The following is a 20,474-nucleotide window of genomic DNA, read 5'->3' on the forward strand; positions in this document are numbered from 1 at the left end:
TTGGTAAACCCAGGGCAAATGTGGCCACTGCCTGTTTTTCATAAAGTTTTATTGGAAGAGTTATGCCTGCTCACTTATATTGTGTCAAGTGAGTAACACTGGGAACACACCGTCTGCAAAGTCTCAGCTGCCTCTGCCTGCTCAGGAAAGGCTTGCTGCCTGTGGTGTGTGGCAGGACAGTGGGCCGTGGAACCAATGCTCCAACCTGCACCGTGCAAAGCACTCAGCCCTCCCCAAAGTCCACACGAGAGATCTGTTGCCTGCCATGACCGAATCATCTAGCACAGTGCTGGGCACACAGCACACTGGTTAGGAAACGTCTTCTAAGTGCAGGACGTCTTTAACAGAACTGGAAGGAACAGGGCAATTTTGTGCTGCTTGTGGCTTTCCTCCATACTCCAGTCCTCTACAATGGCCATCCATTATTTGATAACCAGAAACAGACAAAGCAAAGGGGACTAGAGGAGAATCGTTTAGAAAAGGACTGGGGAGGTGGTGTGGTGTACACACCTGTAATCCCAACACTCAGAAGGCTGAGGCTAGAGGATCGCAGGTTTGAACCAGCTTGGGCAACACAGTGCGTTCCATGTGGCCCTATGCAAATGATAGCCACCTCTGTCCCAAGTCCCAGAAGTGAGGCAAGAGGCTCCAGCCTCCACAGGGACTCATTGAACCATGTTAGTCCTGGAGAATCCAAGACAGACTCACTGACCTGCTAGTGGCACCACGAGCACAGAAACAAGGCAGGCAGAGGAGCTGTTCGCACAGAAGAGGAAAGTGTCACTGCAAGGAAAGGACGAGGGGGAAAGGCCATATTTACCGTGACACGCTGATGGTCAGAGGGATTACTGCCAGACATAGCCCGATGAGCAACACCAACAGGAAGAAGAAGTTGGAGTTGGATGCTCTGAACTGCCTCGGGGAAGGTCTGCAGGTGTAAAGAAGACTCAGCTAAGGGAGAAAAAGAGAAAGACTAGCAGTGAGAGCAGGTCCCCAAGGCCATGTCCCCTACAGCAGGACATCAGCTGAACCACCCTTTTGACAGTGTTGTCTAGCAATACAGGTCAAAATGAAAACTACTTAATCCAGACTCAGCTTTGGGGAATTCATGCTGATGAAATAATAGGAAAACTGGGCCGAGCACGTGAATGTGGGTGTTCACTGCTGCAGCTGTGGTTACAGGCAGCCTAGACAGCGAGAGAGAAATGGGTTTCCCTTAAAATACATCTGCAGAATGGAATACCACACAGCCCTAAGAAGGCGGAGAGAGCATTACCTCCCTGTGCAGCACTGTGAAGTGAGAAACGGTAGATTTCAGAACTCTATGGTATGAACTCATTTAAGTTTTTAAAAAAGAATTTATTCTTATGGCTGGGGGTATGACTCAAATGGTAGAGTGCTTTCCTAGCAAGCACAAGGTCCTGAGTTCAAATCCTAGAACCATACACACATACAAAAACAATTAATTGCCAAGAGTTGGTGGTTTAAACATATAATCCTAATTACTTGGGAAGATCAGAGTTTGAGGACAGTTCAGACAGAAAGTTCACGAGACCCCATCTCAACCAGTAGCTGATCGTAGTGGTGTGTGCCTGTCATCCCAGCAACAGTGTGAAGTGTGTAACAGGAGGATTGTGGCCCAAGCTGGCCTGGGCAAAAGCGAGACCCCATCTCCAAAGTAAATAGAGCAAAAGGTGCTGGAGTGTGGCTCAAGTGACAAAGCACCTGCCTTGCAAGTATAAAGCCCTGTATTCAAACCCCAGTACCATAAAAAACAGTTAATGATGTTAAATGACACCAAAATACACCACCATCAACTGACTGATCAACTGAGACTCAACTCTTAGTGACATATAAAAGCTCTTACGTCATAGCAAAAAAACAATTCATAACAAAATTCTCTAAACGAAGCAAAGAAGTAGAAATCTACTTGGTGTCTTTTCCAGAACAAATGCACATTGGGTAAGGGATTCTGATGCATCTCACAGGATGTGGGTGGCCCTAAACAGGAGTGCCTTAGATGATAGCCCGGGGGGCGGGGGGGGTGTTGCTCAGTGCACAGCGTTTGCCTGGTGTGTGATGCCCAGATTCCAGGCCCACCCCGCCTGTCCCTACCAGTCCCCACCTCCTTCACGTGGAAGATGACAATCAGCTTCACGGTGGCAATCGCGGGCAGGAGGGGCGAGAAGAAGGCTCCAATCCAGCAGATAGTCTGCCCATATACGATCCCCAGGACGTTCTCGGGGATAGCAAACTCCTGCTGTCCCCAGCACTGGACCAGCTTCCACGACGAGCAGTAGGTCACCAGGAGCCTGGGAACACACCAGGCCAGCCCTTACCCGGCCGCAGACACACCCACCAAACCAAGATCATTTCCACGGCAACTGTTAGTTCTATGTCTAAAACACACAGAACACTGAACTCCAGAATTACTAAGACCAGGGTCTGAGCCCCGGTTCAGTACACATGTCAATTCAAGTTCCTTGACCTCACTGAGCCTCATTTTTCTCAACTGGAACATGGTAGGGGATTACAATGCAACCTACTTCACAGATGACCATCAATAACACAGGATCATTGCTACACTCACACACACACATGCGCGCCACACGCCTGTGCATCCACACGGAAAACGGTTATGGGACCCTACCAGCTGCAATGCTAGCTCCTAGGATGCTAGAAGCTTCCTGCAGAAATCCCAGGATGTGGGGCCAAGATAAACATACACAGCTGTTCACTGTAGCACACAGCTTAAATGCCATTAGTAGGGACCGGATTGCTAAATTATAAACCGTGAACACAGTGAAATATTATACAGTCATTAAAATGATGACAGAGAATCATTGCAGAGGGAATGGAAGTAGCACCATTTCTGCCCTCCATGCTGCCTTGCGACAGACAGCTAATATGAAGTATGGTGTCAATGGCCTGAAGCCATCCAAAAGTCACTGGTGGTCAGTGGTTTCCCGGGACTGTGGAGCCACCCAGCACCTGTGGGAAGTGGCTGTGATGGGAGCTCCAGTCACGGGTGCAGGTGCAAGGAGAACTCCCACACTTACTTTCTAGGGAAATCCACAAAGAGCGTCACAGCCAAGATGATGATGAAGTCAAAGATCATCAGCTTGTACATTTCCTGCCCCACCTGGGTCTCCCAGCACTGAAACCAGAGAGCGGGGTGCCTGAGAGGAAGCCGGGCTCCTGGACCCCTCCACTGCCCAGCCACTGCCAGCGCTGAGCTTGGGTCTCAAACCCTGACCGCGCCTGGCTCCATGCCCAACCTGCCTTAGCCAGGGCTGACAAGCAGCACAAATGGAGTCATGCCACGGTTCCAGGGTGACACTGTCGCCAAGTGACCCCTTCACCCCAAGGGACACCGCCACCCATGCTCACTGGGTAGAGTCTCTGGTTGTAGCCGCAGAGCTCACACGTGACGTCATCGCAGGACGTGATCTTGGAGCCCAGGGTGAACACCAGCACACAGATGGTGGCCAGCCGCATGAACACACACCTTCGAGGAAGGGGGCAGAGGGGAGAGAAAGCAGAGGCCGTCTTGGTCCCCAGTGCAAAAAAGAAAAAAGCAAACCTGCTATTGCTATGGTGCAGAGCTCCTGTGCCGTACCCGGAATGGTGGAAAGCTCTGGACTCGGACGCTGGCAGTGGCTGCACAGCGTTGGGAATACCCTTCATGCCGCTACACTGTGCGCTTAGAGTGGCGACTATCGTATCATGTATATTTAACTGCAATTTCTGTAACAGGCAAGAAAAGAGACGAGGGTGAGGCTGTCCCGACAGAACACTGTACACTCCTGAAAAAGACCAAGCTGAGTCCTGTGCGTACCAGCTCTGAGGGGCACCTGAGAGCCCCTCAGAAGTGAAAAGGTAAAAAGTAAATTGCAGAGTGTCACACAGGCATGGTCTCACTTTGGGAAGTTAAACAAAAGTGCTCTTGGCAGAAACTGTGCACCGGAGGACAGACAGACACTGGCTGTCCCCATGGAAGAGCGTGCACAAGACCTTGAGCCACGCCCCCAGCCTTTTGGCTGTGGCCTCTTTTGAATAAGGTCTTGCATTTATCTGGACCTGCCTGGACCTGCCTGAACTATGACCTCCTACTTATGCTTCCCGTGTGGCTGGGATGACAGGCATGTGCCACCACAGTCAGCTTTCACTGGCTGACTTGTGAACCATTTGCCTGGGCTAGCTTGGACCTCACTCTGTGATCTCTGCCTCCATAAGCAGCCACTACACCCAGTGGGGAATGTTTTCTATTGTCTGGTTTATAATAAAAAAATTAGAGTAACTAGCAACCATTAAAATGGGAAGTGGGGTGAGAAGCAACCCCACAGCATCTGCTCACTTTTCTCATCCTAGCAGCGCCCCCTGGTGGGAATGCGGCAGGCAGGAACACACAGCACCACCAGTGAGGTCTCCATGACAAAAATCTGACATGGGACTGAATAATGGTAGTTTACAGGGACCATGGGTATAGAAAAACAAAGTTAAGCATGCCACAAAGAGACCGGGAATTAAATCCACAACAGGTGCATTCTACAGGCACAAGTCAGCAGTCTAACAAAAACAATAAAAGGGACTTGGAGACTTAACCAAATGCAGCCCGTGGGCCTCCAGTGGCTCCTGTGTGAACATGGCACCTGCCCCACCAGCAGGGAGACTGATGCGCATTAGGGAGCGCGAGATGCTTGGGTTAAAACAAATGCTCGTCACTTGGAAGAAACCAAAGGGGCAACGACACGGCACTTAGATTTACTTAAAATAATGCAACGTGGCTCCACTTGCCTAGCAAATGCAAGGCCCTGGATTCAATCCCCAACACCATGAATCACCATCACTGTCACCACCATCATCACCCAGCAGAACAGAAGTGAGGGGATGGATGAGATAAGATAGGCAGAGGGTGCAAATAGTTGAAACGGACTAGTTTGCATTGGAAGTTCATTACAGCATTTGTGTCTGCCATTTGAAAAATTTCCAAACTATGAGGCCAGATGTGGTGGCTCATGCCTATAATCCCAGCTACTCAGGAGGTGGAAATAGGGAGGTTCAAGGACAACTTGGGCAAAAAGTGAGTGAGCTCCCAATTTCCACAAACAAGCTGGGCGTGGTGGCACACGCCTGCGATCCTACTTATGAGGCAGGCAGAGGCAGCAGTACGCAGTTCAAGGTTGGTCCCAGGCACAAAGCAGGAGACCCTACCTTAAAAGTAACTAAAGTAAAAAGGCTGGTGAGTGGCTCAAGTGGTAGAGTGCCTGCCTAGCAAGTGAAGGCCCTGAGTTCAAGCCACCCCACTCCTGCAAATCTAAACTATGAAGGTTTTGTTAAACATGCAAATGTAATCTTATATATTTGGGCAACAGAAAAAAATTTCTCCCTTCACACCTGGCCCTCCTTTACTGATGTGCGTGAACTCGCTAGCTGCCTTATGCCCGTCAGCTCTGACACCTGCAGAGCAACACATTCTCCTAGTGCCCCAACCTCCACCTCCAGCCGTCACACAGCTAACACAGGACCAAAGTGCAAACTGGTGCGCAGACTCTGAGGTCTGCAAATTCTGATTCCTTTCTAGGCTCACGTGACGATGAAGGACTCAGCTCAGCAGGGAAATGGGCTGTTGGTTAGCGGAGGTCTGTATGGCGCACCTGTAGTCAGGCATTACCTAAGAATTGTCAGGCGGACCTCGAAGCCCGGGGAGTAGTCCTCGTAGCGGATGATCTTGGTGAAGATTATTGGAGTGATGAAATTGGCCAGCGTGATCACGATGGACGGGAGGTACAGGACCAAGAGGTTCTCTCCAAAAACCATCTTGTCAATTTCCTAGGAAGACAAGACACACCGGTTAGGAGCATGAGGGAGGGGCAACACAAAGGGAAGGAGTGCGACTCTGCGTGCGGCAGACAAGCAAAACCCATCTTTCATCGACGTGGCTGCCACGTAAGCCATCGCTTCCCTAGGTGTTCAGACAGAAGCGCCCCCCCAGCGCCACACTGGGAGCAAAATGACTCTGCTGGACGGGTGAAGGGGGTGTGTAAGAAACTCTGTAGGTAGGAATGAGCAATTTAACGTATTTTCAAGGATGTAGGAACGATTTGTAACAGCCCTTCTTTTCTTCTTTCATAGTTAAGAGGATCACTTAGCCACACAGCTAGCTATCCAGGATAAGCATTACACCTCTTAGCCTTCCTTGCAGCTAGCTAGGTACAGCCGTGTGACTGAATTCTAGCCAAGGGAATAAGTAGACATTTCAAGTCCAACTTCAGGTCAAGTCCTTAGAGGGAAGCGATCAGCCCTCCCCACCCTCCCCACCTCCTCCTGTTGGCTGGAATGTGGACGTGGTAGTCAGCCATCTTGTGTCATACCGAGGAGGGCCCCAGCCTATGGAAGGCAGAGCCACAGGATGGATGGAACCCGGGCTCCTGATGATTGATGTCATGAAGCAGAGCCACGGGACTAACTCAGATTTTTTTGGGGGGTGGGTTTTTTTCTGCGACAGGGTCTTGCTATGTAGCTCAGGCTAGTCTTAGACTTGGTACGTAGTCCAGGCTGTCCTCAAACTTGTTATCCTTCTTCATCAGACTCGAGTGCCGAGATTATAGGCATGCACCACCACACCCAAGTTCCACCTTGAACTTTTAAAACCACTGCTATTTTAGGTAAACTACGCCATGAGAGCACAGATGACAATGGCACCGTTGCACAGGCATGCAAGGCACAGGCCTACCATCCACAGCAGCTCAGTCCTCATCGTGGTGCACTTACTTTCTTCATGTGCTCTTGCGAGAAGGTGGTTGCTATGTAGATGGCATAAAAGCAGGCGGCCAGAACGGCCAGGACAACACAGTTGAGAAGCAGTCTCAGGGAGTAAATGCGCACCGTCTCCTCGGAGGTCCTCTCTGCTATTTTCTGCCGTATTCTTTCTTCCTCCAGGTCTGCCTGAGGACCAAAGAAAGTGCTTTTGTGACATTGGGATGGAGGGGCTGCTAGAGGTGGAGCCTGCAATAGTCTCCACCCACCTCTAAGATGTCACTTGAATATCCCAACCCCCAGGAGGGTTTCCTAGACTAAGCCCACGTAGACTTTAGGGCTACAAAAAACCTAGGTCAAGGTGGAACCTCTCATAGACCAAAACTGGGGCTGGAGGTATGGCAAGCGGTAGAGCGCCTGCCTAGCAAGCACAACGCCCTGGGTTCAAAGCCCTAGGACCACCAAAAAAAAAAAAAAAAAACCCGGAACTGTTGAGCCAGGACGCAGTCATGACATTACACATGTTCACATGTATAGTGTGTCATCTGTTTAAACAACATACAGGTAGAAGCTGGGGTTTGCTTGCTTGTTTGTGCGTAGCACTGAGGACTGAGCCGGGGCCTCACACATGCAAGCGCCCTGCCACTGAGCTGCACCCCAGCCCTTTAAAAAGCACTCATTTTGAGACAGGATCTTGCTAAATTGTCCAGGCTGGCCTTGAACGTGTGCTTCTCCTGCCTCAGCCTCTCAAGCAGCTGGGATTCTGAGTGTGTCTCACCAGGCCTAGTTAGATTTTTTTTTTGGCAGTACAGGGGCTTGAATTAATGGCCTCATCCTTGCTAGGCAGGCACTCCACCCCCCGAGCCACACCCCAGCTCTCTACTGCTATAGCTACTTTTCAGGCAGACTCTTGCATTTCTGTCTGGTCAGGCCTCAGACCAGACTGCAATCTTCCCAGCCACAGCCTTCCAGGTGTCTGGGACCACAGGCTCACACCACCACGATTGAGATGGGGTCTAACTTTTTGCCAAGGCTGGCCTCAAATCACAATCCTGATCTCCAGCTCCCAAGTAGCTGGGATTACAGACACGAGCCACTGCACCTGGCCAGCCTGTGCTTTTAATAGTAGAATTCAATCTGCTCAAACTTAGCAGAAATAATACATTTGATTTCATTTCTTCCCTCCTCCATTTTTTTTTTGGAGGGGGCGGGTTTGACCAAGATGCTACTCATTTCTCCTTCTCTCCTTGTGAGTGTGGACATTCTTTGGACTTTTTCACATTCTCTGTACTGTACCCTATAATCACTGCCTTTCTTCCATTTCTCCAGAACAAGCTAAGTTTATGACATTCTCACCAGAAGAGAAAATAACAGTGTAAGTAAGACAAGACAGCATCTCTTCCCCACTGCCTGCTGGCTGTGTGCCCCACCTCCCTTCCCGGCCCTGGTCACCAGCCCCCTCCCTGCCCTGCCTGGTTCAAGGTGACCAATCTCAGTAAACTCAAAAGGACCTGGCTGAACACAAGCTGGCCTGACCCGACCTAGCTCCTCAGCAAGGCAAGGCAAGGCAAGGTGTGAGGACCCCACCAAGGGAGATCCTGCAGCACTCACTCGGAGCTCGTACCGCAAGCTGCTGTGCCTCAGCTCCGCCATGCTGCGGTTTGTGATGCAGAAGTCCCAGCCTGCGAAGATCTTGTTGCAGTAACTCTGCACGTTCTCCTCACTCCGGATCAGGTTGATCTTGAACCCCTCCACAGACCTGATTGCAGAGCACAAGTACCCTTCTGACAACGCAGCTACATACACCCGTGAACTGGCTTTGTTTAATATCTAAGAAGTGAGGCGTGGTTGTGTTTTGGGCTCATTTGATATGGTCATAGCTAACCAGAGATGTTGTCGTTCAAAATCACTTTCTTTTACCTATCTGTGTAGCTCAGGCTGAACTTGAACTCACAATCCTCCTGCCTCAGCCTCCTGAATGCTGGGATTACAGGTGTGTACCCCCACACTGGCTACAAAGTCTAAGATGGCCTAGAAATACCACATGCTGCAGGGGTGTCTGTCTCCTCCCATGTGACTTACTCTGCAATAGCTTTCTTCCCTTTCCATAAACACACACATCCCTGTTCCTGCCTCAGGGCCTCTGCACTTGGCAGTTCCCACCGCCCTCTCTAGAGGTAGGTCCTCTCACCTGTTACACTTTGGATGTGGAGTGTCCCCCAAAGCCCGCCTGTAGAAGACTTGGGTCCCACCCCATGGTGCTATTGGGAGGTAGTGGAACCTTTAAGAGATGGTGCTAGAAGAAGAAAATTAGGTCACGGGGGGATGTGACCTTGAAGGGGTTACTGGGACCCCAGTCTCTGTCCGTCTTTCTGTTTCTTGACTGCTATGAGCAAGCAGTCCCTCCACCATGATGTTCTGCCTCACCACAGGCCCAAAGTAACAAAGCCAAGTGACTATGGACCGAAGTGCCAAAACTGTGAGCCACAACAAACCTCTCCTCCTTTTAAGTCAACTGTCTCAGGCATTTTGTCACAGTTAACTGTGGGGAGTAGAATATGAGCTGAGTTTGGAGTGGCAACAGCTGCAGAAGAATGCAAAGGCAGAATGCAGCACAGCTGCTTTTCATAAGTTGTTTACATTCAGAGAAGTAGGAATGCAGGTTTCTCTTGTTACAATATCATGCCCCTTGTTTACCATTGGGCATAAAAGACTCTGAAGGAGGATGGGAGCTTTTCTGATGGAGGTTTGTTGAAGACTGGTGGGCTGCTGCTGCTGAGTTATGCTAGAGATTAGAAGAACTTTATACACAGGCTTTAGAAAAGCTACACTAAAGAAAAGCTAAAGAGAACATGGGACACAGCGAGTGTAAGGAAAGAGACTTTAAAGAACAGAAAAGAAGAAATATTCTAGAAGATTTTAAAGAATAGAGAAGAAAAGAAGCAAAATAAAAGAAGAGAATATTAGAGAAAAGAAGCAATGAGGCTGTTGTGCGTCTCCATCCGAGCACCCAGCACACCTGCCCCCAACTTTCTGCATGTCTACCTATCATTTGTCCTTTCTGAATCTCCCAGTTAGGCTGGGAGAACAGGAACCCACTAAGCTTGTGAGAAGTAATAGTAATGTATCACCCAGCAGGTTTCAGCTCAAATATGCCCGCTGTGATTCCTCATGTCCCCGTGTAAGGTGACAACCCTGACTTCAAATCAGTTCCTTTTATTTTCTTCACAGCAATGAACTTGTAAATCCACTGTTATATTATTATCTTGGGTTTACAGTGCTTTACTCTTAACTACATTGTTGTTTTTTTTTTCTGCTGTACTAGGGTTTCAACAGAGGCCTCAGCTTGCTAGGCAGGTGCTCTACCTCTTGGGCCACTCCATTACCCCTCTGAGCAAATTTAAAATTCCTCGAGGGCAGGTACCCTGGCTGCCTTGCCATCTTTGTTTCCACACTGCCTGGACCACCCGTTAGTCAGCAGATGGTAAGTGAGTAAATGACTTAAGTAGTAATGAAACAACTACTCAGTGAACACCTGTTTGGGCCAGGTGCAACTCTCTTGCACCTTCCATTTTATTCAGTCAAATGCCTTCATGGAAAAAATATACCCTGGCACTTGATGCGGTAAAAACCCCAAATGCCATACACAGTCCTCGGCAGATGAAATGGGCTATTTGGGGGACATACTGGGGAGGCAACAGAAGTGGAAGGAATTACTGCCATCAGTCATTCTGCCAGAGTCACAGCGAAGATCTTGTACCACAGCCAGCCGAGGTGTTTCCCACAACGCAGATTCTGGAGTGACTGCACAGCCCCACGTCCACAAGCACAGCTTCTATTGTACTCAGGCCACTGCACCTTGGGGGACAGTTGTCTCTAAAGGAATTCATACTCCTCCCTTTGCTTGGCAATTGTCCTCTCTCACTAAACACTTGGGATGTGTCACATTGTCATATGACCCATGGCAGTCAGACTTTTTGTCAACTGTGACAAATAGCCAAGGAAAGATTCACGTTGGCTCAGGGTTTCAGAGGACTCAGCCCATGGCAGGCTGCTGCATGGCTAGGGGCCTGAGGTGGTGGGGTAGAATGCCATGGTGGCAGGACATGGCAAGGGAAAGCCACCCACCTCATGGTGGCCAGGGGGCAGAGAGAGGGAGAGGGAGGGACTTGGGACAGGTACATCATTTAAAGACACACACCAGTGAGCCATGCGTCGTCTGTCAATCCACTGAGGAAGGCAGTGCCTTCATGATCCAATCACTTCTCAATGTGACACCAGCTGGGGACCAAGCCTACCACATATGAGCCTTCTGGGGACATTTCATATCCAAACTACACATGACCCTTAGCCTGCTGGCCACAGCTGATGGTCAGAGTGCTGGGCACTGGATCCACAGAGGTCACACAGAGTGTGCTCCCCGCAGCCATGTGAGGGGTCAGGATGGGGGGCCTGGAGAGGCAAGGCCATCAAGTCCCCGGGAAGGACTTCTGTGCCTATGACCCAAGGGTCTCAGCTGCTGGGAACTGTGAGATGCCCAATTTTCCAGCATGCTGGGAAGATGCCGCACACCAAGATTCAAATGAGGAAACCCTTGCCCTTTTATCTGTGTGTGGGGGGGAGTGCAGCCCTGGGGCTTGCCACTTAAACCACGCCCCCAGTCCTTTTGCTTTTAGTTTGTTTTTCAGATAGGGTCTCTCACTAACTTTGCCTGGGGTCAGCCTTGGACTCTGATCCTCATACCTCTGCCTAACTAAGTGGGATTATAGGTGTGTGCCACCATGCCTGGCTGAAAACCTCTAGCTTTTGATATTGTTGTTAAGCCACAGCTATGTCTGCCCTTCCTGGAACAGAGTTCCTGCCCTTCCTTGATTCCTTACTTCTCTAGCCACTCAATTCCCCTCTGTCCCAGTCACTACAATTGGGTCTCTGCCTCTTGCAACCCCACAGAGACATAATTAACACCCACACCAAAGCAAAGACAGTGTGGGGGAAGGGGTGGGGCTGCTGGGTGTGCTCCATGACTGCATGAACTCTGAGTCTCTGGCTTCCCCTCCCCCATGTCTCATCCCCTGCACCACTGTCACAAAGCCCACTCCCCCACACACACTGCTCATACCTCAGGCTATGGCTTGCAGAGCCCACAGGGCTGGAAGAGACGCAGCCATGAAGGGTAATTCAAAGCAGTCAACTCACCTTTTCACTATCCACAGGAGACTCAGGGCCAGGTAGGCAATTGTGCTGATCAAGTAGGCAAGAGGCAGGTCATAGGTGAAGTTCTGAAACCTGACCCCGTCGATGGTGTAGTGTCCATAAAAGAGACTGGTCTCCTCCAAGAAACCCTGCGATCAAGCCGAGGCCGGGAGGTTGGACTGGGCAGCTCAGTGCAGGCGACCAGAAGAGGGGCTCCTGACTCCAGGAACTCACAGTCCCAGGGTCCCCAGACACCAGCACAGCCCCAGAGGTGTAGAGGTGCTCAGTCAGTGTTTGGGGGATAAGAACTGATAAACCTGAGCATTAAAATACCCAGGTAAGCCATCCCAAACTAAAACTAAGAAGGAAATACCACATGCCGCAGAATCAAACAGATTAAAACACTTAGGAACAAATTTAACACAAGCGCAGATCTGTACTCTGAAAACTATCAGTCACTGCTGAAAAAATTAAACACTGAAATGTATGGGAAAACAGGCATGCACCACTGTACACACCTTATTGGTCGAGATGAGGTCTTGCTGTTTGCCCAGGCTAACCTCAAACCATAATCCTCCTAACCTCCACCTCCAGAGTAGCTGGAATCATAGCTGTGAGCCACCACACCTGGCCAACAGGGCATTTTAATACTTAACTCCCAGAAAGTTTCATGTGCAGACTGAAATGCTTGGGGCCGGAAGAGTTTGAGATTTCAGACTTTCAGGTTTTGGAATATTTGCATAGACTTTGCCACTAGAGTATCCATAAACCGACAATCCAAAATCCAAGATGTTCCCAAATTTGATTCTGGATTTTCAGATTAGAGAAACTCAATTCACACACGGAGAGTAATGTTTTTAGCCAGAGGCAATTTATTCCCTAGGAAACATCTGGTAATGTCTGGAGACTTTTCTCTGCAGCACTAGGCTTTGAACTCAGGGCCTGGTGCTTGCAAGGCAGGTGCTCTACCTCTTGAGCCACACCCCAGCCCTTTGTGCTTGACTTCATTTTCCAGCTAGGGTTTTGAGCTTTGTCTGGGCCAGCCTGGACTTCCTCCTCCTAACTATGCCTCATGAGTAGCAGGGACTGCAGGCATGTACCACCCTGCCCAGCTTGTTGCACTAACTTTTGCTCAGGCTGACCTTGAACTGTGATCAACCCACCTCTCAGACTCCAGAAGAGCTGGGACCACAGGCACGTGGAGATGCTTTTTAGTGTCACAACTGGGGGCAGGGTGTCACCATCATATAATGCATATGGCAAGCCCCACAGCAAAGAACCATCAGGCCCTGACGGCAACAGTGGCAGGCTGTGCTGTGTGAGTCCTTGTTGTGTGTTTCATGTCAGTTTCTGGGTGGAGGAGCTGGAGCCTCTGTCCATGTGGTCAAGGTATAAATCAATTCTATCCTGGTTCATTTTCACTGAAACTTCTTCCCAATACCAAGGTGGCAGGAGCTAGGGAAAGGCCACCGCCCAGAAGTGGCAAAGCCCATGTCCCGTGCATCCTAAGCAGATAGCGGGGAGCTCTGTCCTTGCAATGGGGTGCCTGGCTCAGGGTCAAGCCTGGTGTGTGGCTGTCACTGCAGACATTCAGGACTCTGGTCTTCAGATAAGCTAACTTTCACTAGAGCGAGGGTCCACGCAAAGGGCCGAGTTAAACACTCACCGTGCCAGACAGCAAGTCGATGATGTAACTGTAGAAGTAAATGAGTCCTGAACTACTGACCGGATAGACCGTGCACTGGATATCTGTGAGAGATGAAACCAGAATGAGTTGAAGTGGTTCCACCGTCTCTGTAACATGCCCACTGCAATCTGCGTGCATAAGCACGTACATATTTAGACATGGCTCCTACATTTGCATACTTGTACACGGATGTGTATTTGTGATTTTCTGTTTCTCTATTGCTCAACCCCAATGGATCCAATACACTTGTGTTTCCTTCTATTTTCTGTTTCCATTGCTAACATTTACTTGCCCATCCTCCCTAAACATGGGGTTCTTCTGCATGTGTGTGCACACAAAACATGCTTCTGTCTATTATGTGTTCATGTTCTGGGTTCATGTTTGTATGTGTTTCAGGATACATGATAATTTAATTATTATCCCATTTTAAGCACATCTAATAAAAAGATCTTTATGTGTATGTTAAAGAAAACAGAGTTTCATTAAAAAATACAGATGTTTACACATGTACTTTTCTCTTTTTAACTTTTTTTTTATTACTCATATGTGCATACAATGCTTGGGTCATTTCTCCCCCCTGCCCCACCCCCTCCCTTACCACCACCCCACTCCCCCCCAACACCCTGGATACCTGGCAGAAACTATTTTGCCCTTATCTCTAATTTTGTTGAAGAGAGAGTATAAGCAATAATAGGAAGGAACAAGGGTTTTTGATAGCTGAGATAAGGATAGCTATACAGGGAGTTGACTCACATTAATTTCCTGTGCGTGTGTGTTACCTTTTAAGTTAATTCTTCTTGAACTAACCTTTTCTCTAGTTCCTGGTCCCCTTTTCCTATTGGCCTCAGTTGCTTTTAAGGTATCTGCTTTAGTTTCTCTGCGTTGAGGGCAACAAATGCTAGCTAATATTTTAGGTGTCTTACCTATCCTCATATCTCCCTTGTGTGCTCTCGCTTTTATCTTGTGATCAAAGTTCAATCCCCTTGTTGTGTTTGCCCTTGATCTAATGTCCACATATGAAGGAGAACATACAATTTTTGGTCTTTTGGACCAGGCTAACCTCACTCAGAATGATGTTCTCCAATTCCATCCATTTACCAGCGAATGATAACATTTCGTTCTTCTTCATGGCTGCGTAAAATTCCATTGTGTATAGATACCACATTTTCTTAATCCATTTGTCAGTGGTGGGGCATCTTGGCTGTTTCCATAACTTGGCTATTGTGAAAAGTGCCGCAATGAACATGGGTGTGCAGGTGCCTCTGGAGTAACCTGTGTCACAGTCTTTTTGGTATATCCCCAAAAGTGGTATTGCTGGATCAAATGGTAGATCAATGTCCAGCTTTTTAAGTAGCCTCCAAATTTTTTTTCAGAGTGGTTGTACTAGTTTACATTCCCACCAACAGTGTAAGAGGGTTCCTTTTTCCCCACATCCTCGCCAACACCTGTTGTTGGTGGTGTTGCTAATGATGGCTATGCTAACAGGGGTGAGGTGGAACCTTAGTGTGGTTTTAATTTGCATTTCCTTTATTGCTAGAGATGGTGAGCATTTTTTTATGTGTTTTTTGGCCATCTGAATTTCTTTTGAGAAAGTTCTGTTTAGTTCACTTGCCCATTTCTTTATTGGTTCATTAATTTTGGGAGAAGTTAGTTTTTTAAGTTCCCTATATATTCTGGTTATCAGTCCTTTGTCTGATGTGTAGTTGGCAAATATTTTCTCCCACTCTGTGGGTGTTCTCTTCAGTTTAGAGACCACTTCTTTTGATGAACAGAAGCTTTTTAGTTTTATGAGGCCCCATTTATCTATGCTATCTCTTAGTTGCTGAGCTGCTGGGGTTCCGTTGAGAAAGTTCTTACCTATACCTACTAACTCCAGAGTATTCCCTACTCTTTCCTGTATCAACTTAGGAGTTTGGGGTCTGATATTAAGATCCTTGATCCATTTTGAGTTAATATTGGTATAGGGTGATATACATGGATCTAGTTTCAGTTTTTTGCAGACTGCTAACCAGTTTTCCCAGCAGTTTTTGTTGAAGAGGCTGCTTTTTCTCCAGTGTATATTTTTAGCACCTCTGTCAAAGACAAGTTCATAATAGTTGTGTGGCTTCATATCTGGGTCCTCTGTTCTGTTCCACTGGTCTTCATGTCTGTTTTTGTGCCAGTACCATGCTGTTTTTATTGTTATTGCTTTGTAATATAGTTTGAAGTCAGGTATTGTGATACCTGCAGCATTGTTCTTTTGACTGAGTATTGCCTTGGCTATTCGTGGCCTCTTGTGTTTCCATATAAATTTCACAGTAGATTTTTCAATCTCTTTAATGAATGTCATTGGAATTTTGATGGGACTTGCATTAAACATGTAGATTACTTTGGGGAGTATCGACATTTTTACTATGTTGATTCTACCAATCCATGAGCATGGGAGATCTCTCCACTTTCTATAGTCTTCCTCAATCTCTTTCTTCAGAAGTTTATAGTTTTCCTTGTAGAGGTCTTTCACATCTTTTGTTAGGTTTACACCTAGGTATTTGATTTTTTTTGAGGCTATTGGAAATGGAATTGTTTTCATATATTCTTTTTCAGTTTGTTCATTGTTAGTGTATAGAAATGCTAATGATTTTTCTATGTTGATTTTATATCCTGCTACCTTGCTGAGGCTATTGATAGTGTCTAGGAGCTTCTGAGTAGAGTTTTTTGGGTCTTTAAGGTATAGGATCATGTCATCTGCAAATAGGGATATTTTGACAGTTTCTTTACCTATTTGTATTCCTTTTATTCCTTCCTCTTGCCTAATTGCTCTGGCTAGGAATTCCACTACATACATGTATACTTATCCAATAAATTTTAACACTTTAGTGCTGCCACCTCACTAACTCACTTCTCCTCAGTATCAGTCAGTTACTGCTGTGTAACAAATGATTTCAAAGTTTCAGTGACTGAAAACACCAAATGTCTGTTGTCTCACGCATGGGCCTGCAGCTTGAGTCCATTCAGCTGATTCGGGCTGAGCCAGGATAGACTCTGCACTCCAGGCTGGGCTCAGGTCTGATTCTCATGACCTCACTCTGGGACCTGGACTGAAGAGTCAGTAGGACGCTGGGTCCTGTTTTCTTGTGGCAGATCACCGGGGCACAACAAGGCAAGCCAGTGACAAGAAGACATTTAGGTATCACTTCGCTAGACAAAAACAAGTCACATAGCCACAGTCAGTGGGGCAGGAGGGTTCTCTACCCACAGTGGGGGACACCATAAAGGTACAATCATGGAAGAGTGACAAATTGAGGAAAATAATTCAATCTGTCACCCCTTCCTCTTTGGGCCTTGGCTTCCCCTTTGTTAAAATAAAGAGGTTGAATCAGGTTTCCCCAAGACCAATTCCAGTTCTGCTATTTTATAATTCTAACATGCATTCAACAAACATTTCTTCAATACGGTGTACCAGACAGATGTTGGTAATAAGAAGATGATAACAGGAAGTTCCTGTTCTTAAAAAGCTCACCACCAAGTGGCAGAGAAGGACAAGTGACTGTTTGATATAAGGTGCTCAAATGGTTGCGGGAACACGGTACTATAGACAGCGAGGACAGAGATGACCACTCTCTTCTAAGAGGAGTCAGGAAAATGGAACAATAGCCTGCCACTGTGCTCTACCCTGGAGGACAGACAGCAATAGTCCCCACTACCAGGCCCATTCGCTATAGTTTGTCTACAGCTACAAGCAGAGCCCAACAGTCACAGCATAGTCCTTCTGGCCTGCAAAGTCTAGGGGAGTATTTCTCTGTAAAATACACCAATTAGAAAATAAGAGAGCCAGGTGTGGTGACACATGTCTGTAATCCCAGCTACTCAGGAGGCAGTGGTAGGAGGATCACGGTTTGAGACTGGCCCAGGAAAAGTTACCATGAGACCCTATCTGAAAAATAAATATAAAAAAAAAAGGACCAAGGGCATAGCTCAAGACTCAAGTGATAGAGCCCTTGCTTAGCAAGTGCTGGGCACTGAGTTCAATCCCCAGTACTGAAAGAAAAAAAAGCCAATCTTTAAAAAAAGAAGAAAATGGAGCACAGTTTCTGGGTTATTTGTGTTTTATAAGTGTAATCGAATTAAAATGGAAACACACATGACTAGGAAGAACACACAGGACCACAGAAGTGATTCTAAGGGCTCTTGCAGCTCAGGACTTAGAGCTCTGGCATGAGGTCAGCTTGCCCAGTTTCAGTCTAGTCCTAGCCTGATACCCAGAGGGTGCTGTCCACGGAACAGCTGAAACTCTGCCCATCTGAGCACACGGACACCTAGAAGACCTGGCTGGTGTTGAGAATTCAGTAGGAAAATGCAGTCAGCACTTGCCATAGCATCCAGCATGACTGGTGCTGAGTTAACTGCACCCTTGAAAATCATCCTTACCAGAGGTAAAAATCTCAGTCATGGGGCAGAGTGCATTGTGCTTCCAAATGTCCCCTTCCTGCCTCCCAAATCCCTAATGAACTCAGGAGGGGCTCAGCATGCTGCTTTGACCACGGAGATGTGGCAGGAAAGTGGCCATGTGTCATCTCTAGGCAGAACCTCCAGAGTCAGCACTCATTTACTGTGGCTCTTTTTTCCTGGGTCGCACTGACTTGTCAAGGCCAGATAAAGGCTACTGCATCAGCTTGGGCTCCACAGTGAAGACCACCGTGATGAGATGGATCGTGGGTGAGAAATGAACCTGTGCAGTCATTAGGCACTGGAGGTGATGGGGGCATTTGTTTCTGCAGCATAACATCGCACCCTGACTGAGACTCAGAACGAAGATCACAGCTAGGACACTCGGTGCGGTAAAGCAGGCCTTCCACTCACCCATGTCCTTGAAGGGGATGAGCACAAAGGTGCTGTTGGTGATTTTGAACTTGGTGAGGAAGACCGGGAGCAAAACCAACAGGAAGATGATGAGGAACATCACCAGGTTCAGCAGCACCAGGAACCGCAAGAAAGAGAAATAGGACCGAATCCCAGTGCCAAACTTCCCTGGAAAAAGAAATTGAGCCCGTCAATGACCAAGAGCACTGACCCACAGCACACTGTAGATTCAACCCTTGTGAGACACAGGAAGAAACATTTTCTTTTTCTACCACGGGGTTTAAGGCTCTGCTTCCTGCTGCTTGAACTCTGCACGTGTACATCCATGATCAAGCTGGAACTGGTCACGTGAGGACGCCTCCATGCTTCTCTTCACGCGTGGAGAGCTGGCTGACTTAACACTGCGGGCAGACTGCCTTTTTTGGAATTAATTAGTTATGTATGTATCTGTCTCTGAACTCGACCCTGGTCCATGGGTCTACCTGTCTGTCCTTACCCTAACATAAGGCTGTCTTGATTACTGCAGATTTACAGCGAGACCTGACAATATGCACTACGACTTTAGCTTTGCTCTTCCTTCAGATTCTCCTATGTGCCCTTGGCATTTAGTATTTCCACATAACTTTAAAAAAAATGCTGTATTAATGTCCACTCACACATGCACACACATTGCTGAGACTGACTGGGATTACATGGAATACACAACTGGAGAGGTGACGTGTTTAGGCTATTTAGTCTTCTGTTCCATGAACATGGTACATTTGGGTCTCCTTTAGTATCTCTCAATATTTTGTAGGGTTTTTGTTTTTGTTTTTTGGACGGGTCTATGTAGCTCAGAATAGCCTTGAACTCGCAATCCAAGTGCTGGCATTACAGGCCTGCGCCAACATAACAAGCTTCAAAAACATGTTACCCTTTTTTACGCATAAGTATTGCATGTCTTTCTTTAGATAAATTCCTAGGTATTTCACTTTTCAAATGCTATTATAAACTAAATCATGAAAAATTTCATCTTCTACACAGAAGTGTATAGAGGTGTGCTTGGGGCTAGAGCAGCTCATTTGTACAGCACTTGGCTAGCACGCACAGGCCCTAAATTTGATCCCTGCACTATCACCACTCACTGAAAAAATAATAAATAAATAAAATGAATTTTACAGGGAGACCTCATTGAATTAACTAACCTTGTTAAATTCACATATTCATTCCAGCAGTTTTTAAAATTTTCTACATACATATCATGTCACCTGCAAAAACAATGACATTTTATTTCTTCCTTTTCCAACATCCTTTTCCTTTCTTACCCTACATCACTGCACAGCACCAGCCATGTTGCCTGGATGATGCAGACAGAATCTGTGATAACTGGCACGTTTGCCCTTCTCAATCTCAGGAGAAAAGCACGCAGTATGTCATTAGATAAGATGCCAGCTGCAGAGGCTTTTTGGTTTTTTTATCGGCTTTAAAAATCAGATTAAGACGAGTCCCGATATTTCTTATTTGGTGTGAATGAACTGAGGCGCATTGACACTTCTCCTGCCTCTCTGACACGATCATAATTTTCTCCTTTATTCTGCTCATGTGGCGAATGACATGGATTGATTTTCAAACAGAAGCCCATCGGTTCACCAGAGAAGGCTGAAATTGCTGGGTCGGTCGGAGAGCGTTCTAGAGTGAGGGTGCTTGTTCTCGGAGAGTGAAGAACTTAGCCGCTGACAAGGAAGACGTGAGATGCTACAATCGGCCTCTCACAGTCAGCACTCAGCCAGAGGACAAACTTGATCATCACACCAGCCAGCCAAGCAATCCCAAGAGCAGAGTAGCTAAAGAGAAAATCAAAGCCCCACATGTGCAGGGGGAACCAGCCTGTAACACACACGCCTCAATCCAGGAAGATCCCGGGCAGGCTGCCGCCCAGCCAGAGAGGAAGCTGCACGCAGCATTTGACACCAAGGCCCTGAGGCTCACTGCCTGGGTTCAAAGCCTGGCTTTGCCT

General features: G+C 47.5%; 1 protein-coding gene across 2 annotated transcripts in view; it reads right to left on the minus strand.

Annotated features, from left to right (window-relative positions):
* Positions 1 to 20,474, minus strand: part of Tmc7 (transmembrane channel like 7) — a 47,177-nt gene that overhangs the window by 7,000 nt on the left and 19,703 nt on the right. For both annotated transcript variants that reach the window (XM_020160426.2, XM_074058891.1), the window contains 10 exons: positions 18,479 to 18,646; positions 13,619 to 13,701; positions 11,956 to 12,101; positions 8,371 to 8,518; positions 6,775 to 6,948; positions 5,675 to 5,832; positions 3,391 to 3,508; positions 3,060 to 3,157; positions 2,126 to 2,312; positions 821 to 951 (listed from right to left, as the gene is read on the minus strand). In XM_020160426.2, the coding sequence (XP_020016015.2) occupies positions 821 to 951; positions 2,126 to 2,312; positions 3,060 to 3,157; positions 3,391 to 3,508; positions 5,675 to 5,832; positions 6,775 to 6,948; positions 8,371 to 8,518; positions 11,956 to 12,101; positions 13,619 to 13,701; positions 18,479 to 18,646 (1,411 nt within the window). The remainder of the gene's footprint in view (positions 1 to 820; positions 952 to 2,125; positions 2,313 to 3,059; positions 3,158 to 3,390; positions 3,509 to 5,674; positions 5,833 to 6,774; positions 6,949 to 8,370; positions 8,519 to 11,955; positions 12,102 to 13,618; positions 13,702 to 18,478; positions 18,647 to 20,474) is intronic.

Source organism: Castor canadensis, chromosome 17 (genome assembly GCF_047511655.1).
Source record: "Castor canadensis chromosome 17, mCasCan1.hap1v2, whole genome shotgun sequence".
NCBI lineage: Eukaryota > Metazoa > Chordata > Mammalia > Rodentia > Castoridae > Castor > Castor canadensis.